General features: G+C 40.2%; 1 protein-coding gene across 3 annotated transcripts; it reads left to right on the top strand.

The window, feature by feature from the left end:
- Positions 1-297: 297 nt before the first annotated feature.
- LOC139102337 (titin homolog) lies at positions 298-17,576 on the top strand. Of its 3 annotated transcripts, none has more exons than XM_070656173.1 (4): positions 298-403; positions 1,624-12,366; positions 12,494-12,733; positions 12,814-17,576. In XM_070656173.1, the coding sequence occupies exons 2-4, from the start codon at positions 1,708-1,710 to the stop codon at positions 12,877-12,879; spliced, it is 10,965 nt and encodes a 3,654-aa protein (XP_070512274.1). In that variant the 5' UTR covers positions 298-403; positions 1,624-1,707; the 3' UTR covers positions 12,880-17,576. The 3 variants fall into 3 exon arrangements, with proteins under 3 accessions (XP_070512274.1, XP_070512276.1, XP_070512275.1); XM_070656175.1 differs by lacking the exon at positions 298-403 and adding an exon at positions 481-646 and having other exon boundaries at positions 1,620-12,366; XM_070656174.1 differs by lacking the exon at positions 298-403 and adding an exon at positions 663-1,077 and having other exon boundaries at positions 1,620-12,366.
- The last annotated feature ends 463 nt before the right edge of the window (positions 17,577-18,039 follow it).

Raw genomic sequence — 18,039 nt, 5'->3', positions numbered from 1 at the left:
TCGTCGAATATCCATGCAAAAGGAGAGGTGTGCATATGGGAAACATAAGCCCAAGTCATTAGTATACATGTCAAAATCAAATTTCAGAAAGGCACGACGTTGCTACGCCAACGAAACATTTTCGCAGCTTGGCTCGAGTCAACGACACTCGCAGATTAAGCGAGGCTCAGGCCGATTAGCATCGCTTTTACGATACGTACGTGCGTCCAGGTGCAAAACAGATATGCGCGGTATGTGCGTACGCACGCACACGTACGCCCTGCACACGGACGGAAGCGTCCGGCACAGTGCGAGCTTCTCTTCGCAGAGGGCGCGCGTACCTGTTTTTCCTCTTCTGTTTCTTCCGCAAGCAGTCGTGTCCAATATGGCGAGCGTGTAGTGAGTGATATTAATGTGCAGGTAGGTTTCGGAGCGTGAGTTTTGGCTTCTCAAGCCGCGGTCACCTGTGCCTAATCCCGACGTTAAGAGCCGCGCGTCGCCGTCGCCGTCGGTGCCGTCGCCGTCGCCGCAAACGCGCGCGTCCAGCGTGATCGACGACGCTGTAATTCACCGCGGCTGTCCCGCGGTGTGTGTGTGTACGTGCGCGCGTGTGCGTGTATCAGTCGTATTACCTTCAAGGCCCCCGTGGCCTCCCGTGTGCGACAAGGTGCGAGTTTTCCTTCAAACTTTCGGCGGCGGATACTCGCGGCGCGAATCGCGCAACGCGCGCGGCGTTCCATGACGCTAATCGCGGCCGTCAAGCCGAACGTAAACACGGGGACCGCGGATCGTAGTAGGGTGCCAACAATGGCTACAACCTCGGTGAATATGGTGTCACCTGTTAGTGCGCGCTGGGGCGCGCGGATCTGATCTCGCGTTTTAACCGACTACGGGCCGCGACTAACTAAGCGCTCTCGAGACGTCCGGTTCCGATTTTTTCTTTTTTTTTTTTCCTTTTTTTTTTCCTGCGTGGCCTGCTCATCGAAATACATTCGGCATTTGCATTCCGACGGCGACACACGTTCAGCCATGCTCGCCGCGAGGCGCATGTGTGTACGTGCGTATGCGTGGTTTTGTTTGCCGAGGATGTCAAGAGAGGTATCTAGGTCATACCCGCGGCTGCCAATCGCCGAGACGACGGGTAACACCTCGTCGCAAGCCCTTCACGTAACTCGGGCAACGCATTTGTGACTGTAAACTATACTTTTCGACTCGCCTCGATTTTCTCGAACAGCGTACATACGTTGGCGCACGTCGCGCTTGTACGTCTGATTAAAATTGAAAGTAAAATACGCGGATTTTCGCTCGCTTGCGACCTAGCGTTTTCGATTGCGGCGAAATAACGTACACCTCGCATTTTAGAAATCGTCATCTTGACCTTTACGTTCGGAATTCATGCATCCTAAATTCAAGCCGCTTAATTATTCATTCGAGTAATCATTATTCTTATTAATGTAAATTATAATGGAAGGATAGAAGAATGTTAAATATGCATGCTTATTTTTGTAAATAATTTTCTGTTTAACACGCGGATGACCAGAAATGTTAATATTTATGATATCAAACAGGCACTTGCAGTAATAAAGTTTTTTTTTTTTTTTTGTAATTGCATTGCGAGTAATTAAAATTTTTTTCTGCAGGTAGCCTCCTGCTCTTAATACTTGGAGAAATTACTGTGAACAAGGAGAGTGATGTAACCACAGCAAAATAATAGCAAAACAATGTACAATGAACTACAATGGAAATATGCCAGATTGGCATCAATATAATCCTTCGCAATCAGGAATAAACGATGGAACATCGACAACTCAAAATGTCAATTCGGGACACTTGTCGTTTATCTCCAGTATTAATCCAACCTGCCCGACGCAGTTGAACGGCCTAAACCTCAGCTCGGAGGGGCTCGACAAACATCAAAGCGATCCCAGCTTCAATCCGAGACACTTTCAACCGCATCTGTCGAGCAACATCTCACACGGCCACAATGCCGCCGATAACAATCCCCTGGCGTCGATGGTACAAATGCAGAATTGCATTGGCCACTATGGACCTTCGAATACGAGAAATCCCATGGTGGAAAATCTGAGTGGTCCCATGGACCCGAGGAATGCCGCGATAAGCGGCATAAACGAGGAGCTTGGCTATAGGAGTAATCAGGTGCCTTTAAACGGACCTATCTCGCATCTAAATGGACCAAACGTGATGAACATGAATGCGTCGCATGCGCCGATAGGGCCACGAAACACCAACGTGAATTCACACGCCGCTAACAGGACGGGTCCTCCGTCGTCCTTCGTCCCCTGCAAGGGAATGTGCTGCAATCCAGATCCTAACATAAGCTACCAGCAGTGGGAAAAGTATTCTTATCAGAACAACGCGGCTTACAGGGACAACATTCGCCCGTCCGGATATCAAACGGATGCCCGACGATTCGGAAATGAATATAATTTCAGGAAGGATAATTTCGACGGCAAGGAGATGTTGCCGCCTATGGTGCCACCGTCTAACGGGCCCAGTACGGATCACCGGAGGAACTTTCCCGATTTCAAGTATCGTAAGGACCGCATGCTCTCCCGCAGTTATCCACCTACCTCGGGCATGTTACAGAGCTATCCCATGCAAAATTATAATTACACGGGAGAGTACCAAAAGTATTCCTACAACGTGAAAGAGTATTCTAAGATGAGCGGCATGAACGTAGCGAATCAAGGGATGGTTAAACATCCGGAGCAGACTTTTGCGATGCCTCAACAAAAGTATAACAAGCAAGTGCCGTATCAGACCAGCAACGTGATGATGCCGACCAACATGCCGTCCACGAACGTTCCGAATCCGAGTATGATGCCATCCGCGCCGAATACTTACTTTAATTCGCAATATCAGAGGAACCTACCGACCGACGCTACGCACGAGTATCAGGAAACCACCGACAATGCATCTATGGTGAACAGAATGCAAACGAATGCTGCGAACATGCATACATCCTCGCACTCGCGATATCTGATGTACCAGCAGAAAATAGTGATGCAGAAATTCTCGATGGAGAATCATCTCAGAGAGTTATCGAGGATACCCGGATATCAATCGCATCCCAAGTATAAGGAATGTGTTCATAGGTATAGAGAAATATTAAAATTACAACAGTCCGTCACATATCAGGGACAGATGCAGCAGACACCGTGCGTCGCCACTTCGACCGTCAATACCTCCGCGATCCCACCGATAAACTTGCAATTCGATCAAAACGGTGTTTTAATTAATTCAAATTATATGCCTGAAGGTTTCCCTCAAGTACAGCAAGCGATAAATTCTCAAGCATCGGTGGACAGCTCGGACAAACAACAAGGCAAGCAGGACGTTGTCCCCGAAATGATAAACCGCAACGTTCAGAAACCGGAATTGGTTTCGCAACAGCATGACGGCCATGCGGTCGCTTTGTGCGGAGAAAATATGCAGAAGCAAGAACGATATCCCGCGCAAAAAAGTCTCGAACAAAATCAATTTGAGATTCAAAAAGGAAATGAGAACTTTGACAATCTGACCGGGAACGCGAGCGATGCAGTTATACAACAGAAAATGTCCAAAGAATTCGCCGACAAGCCGGATCTCGACGTACGACAATTTCTCGCTAATTGGGATGAATCCGAAGACGAGGACGGTGCGAGTACTAATTTATCGAACGCCGTTTTGACCGACTCGACACCGGTGGTGGTTGTCGGCTACGAGAACGTGAATCTTTCGGCGAAAACTTTAGAGAGTCTGCAGGTCTCCAAACCGGAAGAGATCACCCCGAGCGTGATAACGTTCGAGAACCAGGAGAAGAGCAACATCGGCGTGGTGCCGGCGGAGGACTGTCTAACGATATCTTACTCGTCCGGGGAGAACATCGAGATCGCGAAGGACGCGACGTGCAAAGACATCGCGAAGGAAGCTATCGTGCAGCCAGGAAGTCACATCATACAGTGCATAAGCAACGGGCCCGACGAGGTGCCAACGATACACATAGTCGATAATCTGGAAATAGGTAGTATTTTGCAAGTTACGAACGGTCAAGTCACCGAGACTCTGGAAAGGCAAGACGGAGTGCCATTCTTCCAGGAGGCGACGGAGATCGAGGTGGCCGCGATAACTCTCGAGGCTAACAAGTTTAAGAAAGCCGACGCTGATAACGCGACCGAGCCAACCACAACCGACTACAACGCTAATCTTGGGAGTAAGAGCAAGGAGGAAGGCCTGTCTTCATCTAAAGCAGCGGAGAACACACCACAAACATCGCGGGCAAACGACCAAGGAATCCCCGTCTTGTCCGTATCCACGAAAGACTCCGCTCGCGACACGAACTTGAAAAAACAGAGCAGCTTTGCGAGCGAAGAATCTCATAATCCAGATGATATAAGTCTGCCGGACCTTCCTACGTCCGAATGCACTCCGATCTCTACCACATTAAACACGCCGATTCATTCCGACAACGAGGAGTCGTCGGAACGCGTTGAAGAAGATCTCACGATATCGACGAATCCGATCGAGATTATACCGAACAGTCCCATGATTAGTTTCACGCAGTCGCCAACGAAAGGAGAGCCCTACGATCATCTAAATGCCGAGGAGAACGTTAGGAACAAGCCGACCGATTCGTTAGGAGACGAATATCAAACGGAGAATCACTTCAAAAACAACGGCGATAACGACATGCTCGGTCACGATGCTATTCTTAATACATTTGAATTTTCCGCGAACACTGATAAGAATGACTCCGCGATGACTGTAAAAAACAGTAAAGAGCGAGTGAATGTTAATGATATTTCTGCTACGGTAAACAACGGTGAGAAATTATTCCCACTTGGCAACGAAACGGAAACCGCTGAGCCTGCTGGCATGCGCATGACTCTGAACTCCAGCGAATATGAATTAAAGATCGTGTCAGCGGGAGCAAATAAGTCAGCTCAGACTTATAAAAATATAAGTGACCGCGGAGCTAATGAATCTCAAGCTGCAAACTCGGATGCTCATAAAAAATCGCAAATAGAATCGGACGAAAAAAGCGCGCTGTGGTATAACGAATCGACAAAAGCGGATAATGTGACCGAAAATGTCACGAATAATTTTGACCCTATTGAGCTCGACGCCCGAAATGACGTAAGCAGTTCCGGAAAAAGACGGGCGTTGGCTGAAATAATTCATCAGGCACCGAATAGAGGAAGTTTGTCACCGACAAACGACCCCATTGCGAAAAGTTCCAGGGAGGAGGATGTCTGCGCGCAAATTGTTAAAAGAAACTCGCCTGCATTGCACAGCGCGAAACATCTCGACCGTGACAAGCTGAGGAACTCTGAGGCGTCGTTCGCGAAGGAGGACTCCTCGTCAGAGAAGAGCGCCGGCAGTAGCAGATCAACTAGAATCGATGGAAAGGATTTGAAGAGTTCCTGGGACGCGAAGCTCGCGGATCGCAAAAAATCAGTCTCTCTCGACCAGGCGGTTTCTCACAAAAAAAGATGTTTATCGGAGAATGCAACGGAGAGGCGCAGCGAGACTATCGTCCATCAAAATAGATATATTCAGAAAGCGGCGACGCATAAAGATAAATCATTCGCCGGCGAAAATTCGAAGGAATCCGATAACGCGTCTAATAAACCGAGAGTGATTGAAAATATTAGCATCGTCGATAGCGGGGAGAGAATGCGGCTTCTGAAGGAATACAGAAAAATCAAACGTAAGTCTCTTAATGCTGGAGAGGCCCTTGATAAGAGTAAAGATACGAAGGTTTCGGATTACGCGAGGCCCGCGTCGCCGGGCGATAATCAATTATGTCAGAAAAACGAAACGAAATCCAAGCCCGAGGAACCGGAAGAGACGCGTTCAAATATCTTGAAAACATTTGTGACTAAAAATATAAATCCCGATTTTGCTATTCAAGTTACGAACGTTAATCTGAAGCTCAAGGACGATGACCACCAGAAAGGATTGCCGCACTTGAGGGAAGAGACGAAGAACAGCGGATCTCTCGACGGTATCAAAATTGAGATAAATGTATCGTGCACGGAACGGAACACAACGGAGAAACTGCTCCACGAAAACATCAAGAATGCCGTCGCTGAAACGATTGGTCATTTAACTAATACGATTTCGAACGGGACCCGATCGAGTTCAGCAAGTATTACGGAAATTCAATGCGACAAGAAAATAATTTGCGACAAGACGGATCGGCGGGTTAACGAGAAACACGATCGATCGCCGTCCGCCGAAACAACTACGTACAATGAAACTCAAGATCACAAGGCGGAAATTAAATTTAAATCCGCCGCGTGCAAAGACGACGCGAACAAGATATTCGTGCCGAAAAAGAGACGAAATTCGAAACAAGAGTCAATCGATGAATATGAAAATAATTCTATATATTCTGGTACTTCCGCAGAACCGCACGGCAGCGATGTCATCTTACAAGACGATACTTCCTCGAATAACGTCGACGCCGAATCTGAGTTGACGTCGGGCGTTTTAAAGGCTTCGAGGTCCGAGGACACAGCCAGAAGAAGAGCCGTACATCAGGAGGCAGACAGGAAGACCGCCGCTAACTTCTGCAGCGAAGAATTGAAAATTTCGTCCGATAATTTGCTGTGCCTGGGATCGAAAAGCACGCAGAAGAAAGAACAGCAGGAAACAGCCGTCGCTTCTACGTGCAAAGGCGTGAGAAATTCTCGAGATGACGCTACGTCCAGATTAAGCGCGATTCCGTCGACTTCCTCAGGTACGGTCGAGCCCAGCTCGAAAGATACGAATTATGATAATCCTGTGCATTTCGATTACAATCATTTTGACGTCGCTCCAAATGAAAGTACAATTACAGACGACAAACGCGCGGACAGATGGAAGAAGCTGAAGAGGGACGACGGTAGATTCAACAGTTTCGACTTTTATGAAACCACCAGCGGTTACGTGAACCCGAATTTTTTCGGCGCGGACGAGCTGGAAAATTTAAATACAGTTCCTGTGTACACCACCAAAGACGGAAAGATAACTTACAGCCCTAATCCTCGATTTACGTATCGCGAGCTGATTATGGAGGCTCGCACAAAAGACGGCTACAGTAACTTCCGCGAAGTGTTTCGGAGATCCCCGTCGTATGATTATTACAATCATCTTTCGAAATTTCGCAAGGTATTCAAAAGAAATCGCGATAGAAAAGAAGAGGATAGAAACAAGGAAATTGACTCCGTTGATACTAAACCTGCGGCGAAACCTATGGATTATTCGCCGAATAAGAGTGCCGCTCACAAAAATGCTAATTACGCAAAAGCTCGAGGCGTGTCGCATTTAGAATTTTTCAACGACGATGCTGACAAATTGTACGCGAACAAGAGCGGTCAAGAAAGCAAGGAGAATAATAAAAAAAATATCGTGGATCTGGATTTCATCGAGAAGCAGTATAATCTTGACAGCGAGCCCAGTATTAAACATTGCAAGACGAAAATATTTGCAGATAATCTCGAGTACGAAAAAGGGTACAGCGAGAGTTCCGTGTTCGATTCAAATTTATTTTTGGAACCTAAGGCGACTTATTGGGAAGAAACGATGGAGTCGATTAAATCGTATTCTTCTCATATTGACAGGAGAAACAGCGAGAAAGAATTGAATTTTAGAGAGATATTTGTCGCAGAGAAACGAATAGATTCTTTTACATTTCTACCTTCAGAGCCAGATTCTTCAGTCAACGCCGGTCAAAAGGTGAATTGTGACGAGACGAATGATCCAGCGTTACATCACACAACGTGTAATTATATGGACGATTTACATTCATATCGAGATAATAATTCACGATGTGAACCATCGGACGGTTTGTGCAACGAGCAAAAAAATGAATGCAATAATGAAAACAATGCGTCAGCAGATGATGATAAACCAGTAAGCACACTTAATCCATTGTTGAGTATGCAAAGTAACGATAAACATACGCAAATGCAAGAATCTCAGTTTGACGGGAACGAATTCAGCACGATCGAACAAACGCGATCGTGCTCTCCTAAAATTAATGACGAAAATATTAACGATCAAAAAGAAAATCAATGTTCTACGAATTGTATCGAAGATAAGGAAGCTTCAATAGAAAAACATCCAGTGGAAGACGATTTGCGCCTTTGTTGCATCGAAAAAGAAGATTTTTTGAAAGCCGATAAATTAGATGCCGAGACCGTAAATACGAAAGAAAACTGTGATGAAAGTTCTACCAAAGCTGCCAGTCCGCCTAAATTAAATATCGAATCCAAGGATTTATTTGACGAGCCAAAAAATACAGAAACTGAATTCGTAGAGGAGCCTGCACTTAATTCGAATGAACGAAATGATGAAATTAATGATTCGGCGAAAGATGATTCAAATTCTGTCATAAACCGAGAAATCGAACGTCAAGCTTTATCAGTTCCGATTGATCAAAAAGATATTGACGAAACTACGCCGGCAACGGACTCAAATATTCTAATAGAGATTAATTTTGATCAAACAAATGAACAAGATAAAAAAGACAAAGAAGATTCTGTAATATCTAAAGAAGTCGAGCCTGCTGTTTCGCAAAAACCATCCGATATCGAAATAGTAGAACGAACGCTCGACGAAGAAGGCAAAGAGCAGCAATCGGAAATTCTGGAAAACGATGAACGGAACGCCGAGGAACGGAAAGCTGAAATCTCATCGGAAAATCAAGAAAACGATGAAATTGACGCTTGTCCTGCAGTAACATCTACGCCAGACGTTGCTTTGAATTTACAAACGGAAGAAAACGTGTGCAATTTATTCACATGTGAGAAGCGCGAACAAAATATATCGGAGTTTACCGTTATCAAGAGCATCATCAAAGGTGATAAGCAGTGTCAAGAACCTGAAACAAATGAAAATTCCAAGGATTGCGACATACTTGATTCCAAGTTGCTGTGCATGGATTCTTCCGACTGTGGAATTTATGCGGAGGACAGATGTACATTGACGCAGATGGCCGAGCACGATTTCACGGAGGATGACAGTATGGTGCCGATGGTATGGGAGACTAGCCAAATTCAAGAAGATGCTGTTAACCGCTTGTGTAGCATGGACGAGTCGTCGATCGATTTTGTAGGCGCGGTTAATTCACTCCAGGATAATTCGCTTTTAGATCATCTGTCTCTTTCGAGAATTTCAGATACCAAAGAGTCGCAAACGGAGAAAGTAGCTACTGAAATTGAGAACAAGACCGTCGAGGAGCCCGAATCGATAGCTGAATCGGCAGCAACGATCAAGAACTCCAAAGCAATGCCGAACAACGACGAAAGCAAAGACGGAAGTCAAATCTTTTCCGGTAGCTATGAGAAAATATCATATTTGCGTGCAACGGATTGCAACGCTAATACAAAAATGGTCCCGAAACTTGTGATCAAGAAAAGCGAGACCAGCTCTAAGTTTGTCACGCAGGTGAGTTCCTCTTCCATTACACAGGATGGCAAAATCAACAAGTCAGTCTGCCAGCCGAAGATACCAAAGATGATTATCAGAAACGCGAGGTCTCGCCCGGGGACGCCGTCTATTGAGGCGGTTCACGAAGAAGTTCCTATTCAAGCAAATATTCTGGATCGGACTTCGCTTACGAACGAAGATTTATGCGAGAGCAATTCCGAAAACTCCTTGCAAGAGCCAAATAGAAATAAAATTCCGAAGATGAAGATTAAACTGGACGAGAAGCATTCTAATAAAATAGTAAGAGCCGACGACGAGGAAGAAATTTGCATTAAACGTAAAAACGTTAAAAAATTGTCAAGGATGAAAATAAAAAGTACTTCGAGATCTGATCTTACGGATAATTTGGCTTGCAATACGATTTCACAAGAGTCAAGAGATTTGGGGAAGTGCGAAGAAAAAATACCTATATTAAAATTAAAAAGACAGGAAAGGAACAGGTCGTCGTCTCCAGAAGTCACACGGAAGAGGCAGAGCTCGAGCTATTCGGAAGTGCCGGTAAAAAAATACAAGAAATGCGACGAGACAGAATATTCTACGAGACGCAGTAGTTCCTCCGATTCAATGCGAACGAACACGTCGGAATGCGAAACGAAGAAAAATCCTATAGTTTGCATCTCTGAGAAGATTCCCAAGGTAATAATCAAGAGAACGTCAGCGAGCGCGGAATTTAAATGTGAGCTGAGCAAAAGCTGTAAGAATGTCATCGCAAAAAGCGCCAAATGGCAACCAGAGGTAAAGCTAGAAAGGTACCGCATTTTAGATAATATGGTGAAAGATTTAAAATTAACTTTATCCTCCGTTACGTTGCGAGCTATAGATAAAATATCTGCAAGTCGCAAGGATGGTAATAATCAAAGAAAACAAAGTGATTTCAGATTATCCAGATCGAATTCAACCTCTAATCTACTTCCGACCAGATTTAAACAGAGACGAATGTCTGATTACGACTGTAGAAAAATTAATGACGCTGCGAGGCTCGACGTGAATTTTTCATCCTTGGATACAGATTCCAGGGATACCAAAACGTGTACCACGCCTAAGAAAAATGCGCTGAAAAGTTACAAATCAAACGACGACAAGGATAACAAACGTAGATCAAGATCTCGTGACAATTTACGATTAGAGACGGACGTGGCTTCTGATAAGGAAATCAACCAGTCGTCTGAAAAATCTAGCTTGCAGAAAGTCACCTCTCAATGCGACAAGACTGATAGTTTTGATATCGGTTGCGAGGAACCGGTGAAAGCGGACGAAGACATAATTTCAGATAAGCTTGGCCAGAACAATACTCCTAAGCATTCAAGCAGCTCAAATTTCAAACTCGCGTTAAAAGAATTGAAAACAGTATCAAAAATGGAAACTTGTTTCGTGAAATTATTCGACTCGACCGAAAACGATAACTTACAAGAGACGCAGAAAAAAGAGCAAGAAGATCCTTTCTTAATCGAAGACAGCAGTAAGATTGTAATAAAGAAGGAACGTCTGAGCTCCGATATGGATATCGATAACGATTCCTTTCTACAGGATAATACCAATTTGCTTAAGGACGACTCCGCGAGTATACCGGATAATTTTCAAGTGGATAACAGTGCTGTTATTAAAGTCGAGTCTTCAGACGACAGCCAGTCGACCATAGAGATTCTCCCCGCTTCACCGCACGAGCTTGAAAGGCTCGAGGATGGCGACACAGAGGAACTGTACTCGGCGGACGCAATTCCGACGCAATTCGAATTGGAGCTCGAGATCACAGACAACAGCAATATCGATTTTTTGGATGTACCTATGCCGAAGCTTGATCCTATTACCTGTTACAATTCACGTCGCGAAGAGTTCAGCAACCAGACCGCGAAATTAGAACGTTATGACAAATCCGAGGTTTCCTCTTGTGAGAAAAAATCGCTAAGAGATAAACCTGTTACGGAGATCGATATCAGCGACGACAGATCTGCATCGAAAACCGGCACGTTAATATCCGCCGATGAAGTCTCTTCGGAAGCGGCGTGCTGCAAGGCTACGGGCTTTTCCACGAAAGAGAATTTCTGCTGCAACGATTCCTTGATAAAAGAAGTTTTAGCGGCTAAGGAGACTTTGAAGAAGTGCCTTTCGAAATCCAGATACGATATACAAAGCAGCGCGAGACCAAAGACAGCCGCCGAAAAGAAGCAGGGCTCGAGTTTTAATATTAACAGTCTTGTAGAGGTGCCTTCCAATAATGCTTCTCAAAACCGTCATAACGATACTGCATCTCAGAAGGATTCCACACCCATGGCAAATAAACACAAGACTGAAACTGAGAATATATCTAATGCCGAGAAGTCTGATAAAAAACATTCCAAGCCAAGCAAAAGTTCCTTTACGAAAAAGAAATCAAGATCGCCCGAGGAAAACGAAGCGGATTTGAAAAAGGCAGCGAAGGACTTGCTCAAGTGCAATACGATATCTCTGAAACTGTTTAAACACCTTGATCAAGTTACGTCGAACGAGAAAGAAACTTGTACCGTGCATTTAAATGAGAAAAGAAAGACGGGCGAAAGCAACGATGTTCTTCAACAAGATTCACAACGAAACGACAAAAATCGCACGTCCTGTAAGATTGCTAAGATATCGAGATCCACCAGCTACGAAAACGACACGGACAAGACGAAGGAAGTCAAGCCTAAAGAAGATAACATGCCGATATTAGAACCCGAGGTCGATGTAAATTTCAATACGAATTTAGACAGGGAGAACTCCAGATCGCCGCCGGTTATTACGATTCAGGATAATGACGATATAGCGGAATTTAAGCTAAAAGACGAAGAAGTTATAACGTCGAGTATTAAAATTGACAGTAATACGAAAAGCGTTTCTAAAAAGAGCGAAATGTCCATTGTTGATCTCATAACTCAATTAGCTTATCACGAAAAGGTAAGAGAACAAAATTATTTAAATAGTAACATTAAAGTATTTACTCGTTTTTTTTTTGTGCGACTTTTTTTTTTCATGCTTCTTGCTCGTTTCGATAATTTACTTTAATCAGTTACATTTTTCGCAGGCAACGATAAAACACAGACGATATTGTAATCTGTGCGAAAGGTGGTTCCCTACAACATCGCGACATCGGCGGCACTTGGCTGGATATCAACACCGTCATATAGAACTAACGCAACGTAGAAGCATTCATGCATTATTCACGCTCTTTACGGGGAAGCCTTGCCCGAAACTGGTACCGGCGCATGTTGTACGAAATGATTGTTCTGTAGGTGAATTAACGCCGTTACAAATTGCGGTACAGGTACGTTACCCTTTCCTTTTATTTAACTGATTACGAGCGATTTTTATAAATGCATATATAAACATTATTTTTATCTTTAGGATGTCACAAAGTGTTTCAACCGCACACAGCAGAGCCCTAAAAAAGAAAACGATGTTAATAAATAATCGCGAGTAAGTTATTTGAATTACATATATTTATAGTTACTGTGATTATAATAACGGCTTACAGTGCAATCTTCTATAAACGTTATCCGCGACATAATAAAAGATAATGCGAATATTTTATATCGCAGCTGAATCGCAAGTGATTCAGTTGCTACTGTTAATGGCATCAGCATCGAAATTTTAACTGCTAAATGACGAACGCTTTAAAAGATTTGCTGATTTTAGCTAAGTCAACCGATGTGCGTTATCATTAACAAAGAGTTACCCGAGATACACTTCTAGCTCACAATTAGATGTTTTAGCCAAAGATTTTAACAAAAATATAATACACACTCGATTGTTTATACTTTTCAAAAGAGACTTTGGTCTTTCACTTGCACACTGAAAGGCAGATATGGCACGCTCACCGTCGTCGCCGCAGCAAACGTCATATCTGCTTCTCAATGTACAAAGTTTTACGAGTAATGTTCAATTGGTGAATGTGCTCACACTGTGAATTTTTATTTATATTTTAAAGAGACTTATATATCTATATATACACGCGTACATCTGGGTATACAATTCGTCATTCCAGTTTGCAAAAGTGTGTGCACTGGTAACATTATGTTAATAAGTGATGTGTACGGTTAAAATTATGCAAAGGAAAAGTATGTCTTATGTTACAATTACGTCTCTGATAACGGAGATAATATGCAAGGACAGAAATGAAACATTCCTATATTATATATAGAAATAAATATGAAAGAATCTGAGCTATGGGATATTAAAACGATTTATCTTGCACGATAAAACGTTTTTAATAACATCACTTACAATTTTTATATGTATATTGATTTGTCGATATAACTCTACAATGTGTCGTCGTGAAACCCACTGATAATAATTGAAAAATTTTATTTTGTTGTTTGTTAAAAGTTTGTTAAAAATTATTATTTATAAAACGTTATTTTTAATATTTTATTTAATATTTTATTGGTGTTATTTTAAAAGGACGTGTGTATATGTATGTACACCCTTGCAAAAAGAAACTTTTATTGTGAAAATATCATCATATTTATATATTAAACTTTTTACGCGGAATAAACAATATCTCATAGCTCATATCGTAGTTAATAATGCAAAAGCTGTGGTAAGCGTTAAAAGAAAAAAAAGATTGTGAAGAGAATTTGCATCCAGCGTTACTAGATATTGAAGGGTACCTATATTGCCATAACACAGAAGATCTATTCAACCAAAACTCGTGATATTAATGTTAGAAGAATTGAAGTGCGCAAGAGTTAAGGCCAATCTCATACACAACCTATTTTTTTTCGCGTAAACGGGCTAAATGGAACCTACAACGTTATATCTCGTAATGTGCGCGATGTTCAAGCACTGGAAAGAGTGATGCTGATATATCAACCCCAAAGTCTCTGTTAACCCAGATTTACATATTACAGTGATAGTTTTATTCTCCCTTTTCACCTGTTTCGCACTTGACTTTTCAGCTGTTCACAGTATGTGTGAAATGTATTTACTATAAGAATACCAATCAATAGTGTTGGATGCAGCTGAGAAGCTTTGCATTGTACAGTTTAAAGTGTGAAAAAGTGTGCGAAGGGTGAAACAATTCCTTAAAGCGCTAGTTCCTGGCTTTAGTCGGAGTTTTAATAATATTGTTAAGAGGCTACAATCAAGCATATTAATACAGGGTCGATTGATTAATTCGGCGATTGTTTAACTATTTTCTAATTTATCGTATGGGGTTTAACACTGAGTGAAAGTGTTTTCATTAATTCTGGTTCTGGACCAATTTAACTAAATATAATAGTTAGGTGTGTACGTTTATGAATTGTTATTAAAGTTAGACTTTGTTTTTCTTTATTTGTTTCAAATGTTTTTAGATTTTATTCGCACGAGTGCCTTAAAATACACCTAACAGTATTCGTTGTATCGTGTTATATATATTATATTAAAAAAAAATCTATATATAAAGATCTATACATATATATATATAAGTAAATCTATATATTTGTAGATTCTTAATCTACGGAGCATGTTTATACATGTGTACATAATTTTGCCTTAGTTATCGGAGCATAATTGTCAAAATAAAATAATTTTTAAATATATTGAGAGATTAAGATAAAATGTTTTAGAAGTCGCTAATCTGATTTAAGAAATCAGAATTTTTTACAGAAAACGTACAAAATATGATAAAGTTTATTGTTGCAATAGAACAAGATGCATATTATCGCCATAAACGCATTGTGTACTACATATTGAAGACCAAAAGTGTTGTCGTACTGCCTGATATTACTTGAAATAGAAGTTAATAATTTTCTACATGATCAGTACAATAACTTAATGTCACTTTGGTTGTTTTATTGCACTGATGAAAAAACACATCACTACAGATACAATAATTATACTGTTCAACTCATATACAAAATAAAATATACAAAAAATTATATTACAAAGCGTGAATGGCGACAAGAAATTGCAAATTTTTTGTGAATCTGTGAACGTATTGATACGAAGATTCGTATGATAAAAGTTATATAATTGAATAAAACAAAAAAAAAAAACAATGAAAGTATATAAAAAGCGTCTTATAGAGATATAATAATTATAAAATATTAAAATCGAAAATTTAATATAAAGAATCGTTATGAAATAACTTTGATTAATATATAATATAGTTATGAATAATCTTTATTATTAATTTTCAATAGACATTGTTATTATTTGTTATACGAAACTCACACTATCAGTTTTAAAAGGAATCAGTTTTCAAATGTCTTTGTAGTACAAACATCAAATATATTGAAATATATATTAATGTTACTACATTTGCAGTAATCAAATCTATAAATATTTTTAGATTTAAAGAAATAGAATAAATATTTTATAAAATGTTAATTACTCAATGATATATATATAGATATTACATCAATATGTATACGATAATATATACAAGTTTTACTGCGTTATGATTTAGCTAAATCATAAAATTGCTGCTGCGTTTAGTTTGTATATTAATAATTATATTGGAAAATATATATGTACAAAAGTTACCATGCTCTTATAACTAAGGCTTTTTGTGTACGTATATCATTGTTGTGTGCTCGATGTGCCTAAAATTTTAAAATGTTATATGCATCACAAGTCTACAGAACGTATATATATATACATACATGTGTGTGTATATATACATATATATATACATATTGGAATTGATGTACATGGAATATTTTATGAATCTATACATCACTTGTACATTGCGTAAAAAAGTTCCTTGAACTATGTACATATATCAATATTGTGTACATTAAATCCGTACATTGATACGATGAAACATGTATTCCGTTTAAGGAAATTGACAACTTGAAGAACTCTTTTAAATGCCTCATCCATTAAGTTACTTGTATCGTTGTATGCCCCAGTGTTTATGGATAAAGCAAAGAGTTGTAATGATATTCACGTGGGCATTACTGATTGTCGAAGAAATTTTTTAATTTGTGCATAATTACTACATAGCGTTGTAAAGCGAGAGTGAATTCCTGTATGAACTTAACAACTGAAAATTGGATGACTTGTAGCAATAGAACGGTTTTCTGACTTCCACTAATGTAAATCTGTATAAGGTCATGCAGGAGTGTGTTTCCGAAATCTTTATTAATTAATTTGTGTGATATATCTTAATATACCGATAGTGCAAATTGCGAATTATTTGTACTTTGCGAATTACCGAAAAATTTTATGTCTCTAATATATATTTATTGCCTTACATTATTTATATTTGTGTGTATAGCACTCGAATGAATTAGCTTTTTGAGACACACGTTTGCTCTTAAAGTAAATTTTCAAATTTATATGTACATATATTGTTAAGAAATTCAACATGCAAAGTCGAAATTTATATGTAAATATTAATAATTATCTTATTCTTTTTAATTCTTTTAACGTTTCGCGTGTTACACACATTTTCTTAATTTATACTACTGATTTTCCAAGAGTAAAAATTTGTTTTTAACATGGAAAACTAAGACCGATTGACCAAGATTTATATGTGTTCTTTTTACGATCATGTGTGTGCATTAAATAATAATTCTTAATTCTCTGCTATGCAAATTGAAGTTTTATATTAATCTTCAGAAAGCGTACTAAGAAAAATTGTGGTCAATTGTATATTTTTCGTCGGTGACATGATTTATATTATTGTCAAACATATCAAAAGCTAATTCACACGTTAAAAGAGGATTTATATTACGTGTCGAATCACATATATTATAGCTCTGAGATTCTGGGATAATAATTAAGTAATGCCGTTTATGGAAAGTAACCGCATTTCAATCGATATCGGCTTTTCGTGTGTGAAATTACTCTTACAATTTTATGCGTGCAATATATTGTTTTATGCGTATCGTGCGAGAACTCGTATCTTTTAATTGAAAAGCGATGCGCGACAGTAAGACTTAATAAAAATCGCCATTCCTGCCTGTGAACATCAAAGAATTGTAATCGCGAGAATAGACAAATGCGTAAACATTCCATAAATTACAATAGCGAAATCTATAAACGAATAGGGATACACTGAGTTTTACGATATGTTAATTTCTGTTAATTATATTTACACGTACTTAGGCTATGAGAGTGTATAAAGAGTTCAAGTTATAGTCAAAGGAAAATAAAGAGTGAAGTGTATATGAAAATAATGTTGTTGGTTTTTTTTTTGCAGAAAAAAAAGGTAAAAGTTTTTTTCAATAAAGATTTTATTTAATAAAATTCATGCTCACCTAAAAGATGTTCCGCCGATGTAGGATGCTCGTCCCGAGCCTGCTTCCTTCTCTTAGATGGGACGTGTCGAGCCATTCTTCCGCGCACAAGTCACTCGCGAATAACCCGACCGTGATTTTACTCGCGAAAATTAAATAATACTATCGCGCGTTTTTTTTCGGCACTGCTGTAAAAAGAAAATCCTGAAAAGAAAAACAAGTTACTGACTTACCAATCTGCATACAGCGGAGTTGGAGAATTCTGCCGGTGGCTGTAACATAAAATAAAACATATTAATGTAGACATGTTGCTATTTAAATTAATGTAAAGATAAGGCTTTAATTTTTTTTTTTTAAGATTTTCTGAACGAGAAAAAATTTATATTTACCTATAAGTTGCTCC

Source organism: Cardiocondyla obscurior, linkage group LG04 (assembly GCF_019399895.1).
Source record: "Cardiocondyla obscurior isolate alpha-2009 linkage group LG04, Cobs3.1, whole genome shotgun sequence".
Classification (NCBI taxonomy): domain Eukaryota; kingdom Metazoa; phylum Arthropoda; class Insecta; order Hymenoptera; family Formicidae; genus Cardiocondyla; species Cardiocondyla obscurior.
The sequence above is the reverse complement of the archived record's forward strand: the minus strand, read 5'-3'. Positions and strand labels throughout refer to the sequence as shown.

Coding starts and splice junctions, on each gene's coding strand:
- LOC139102337 (XM_070656173.1), top strand. CDS start 1,708: ATGAACTACAATGGAAATATGCCAGATTGGCATCAATATAATCCTTCG. Junction 12,367..12,493: donor AATTAGCTTATCACGAAAAG/GTAAGAGAACAA, acceptor CATTTTTCGCAG/GCAACGATAAAACACAGACG. Junction 12,734..12,813: donor CGTTACAAATTGCGGTACAG/GTACGTTACCCT, acceptor TTTTATCTTTAG/GATGTCACAAAGTGTTTCAA.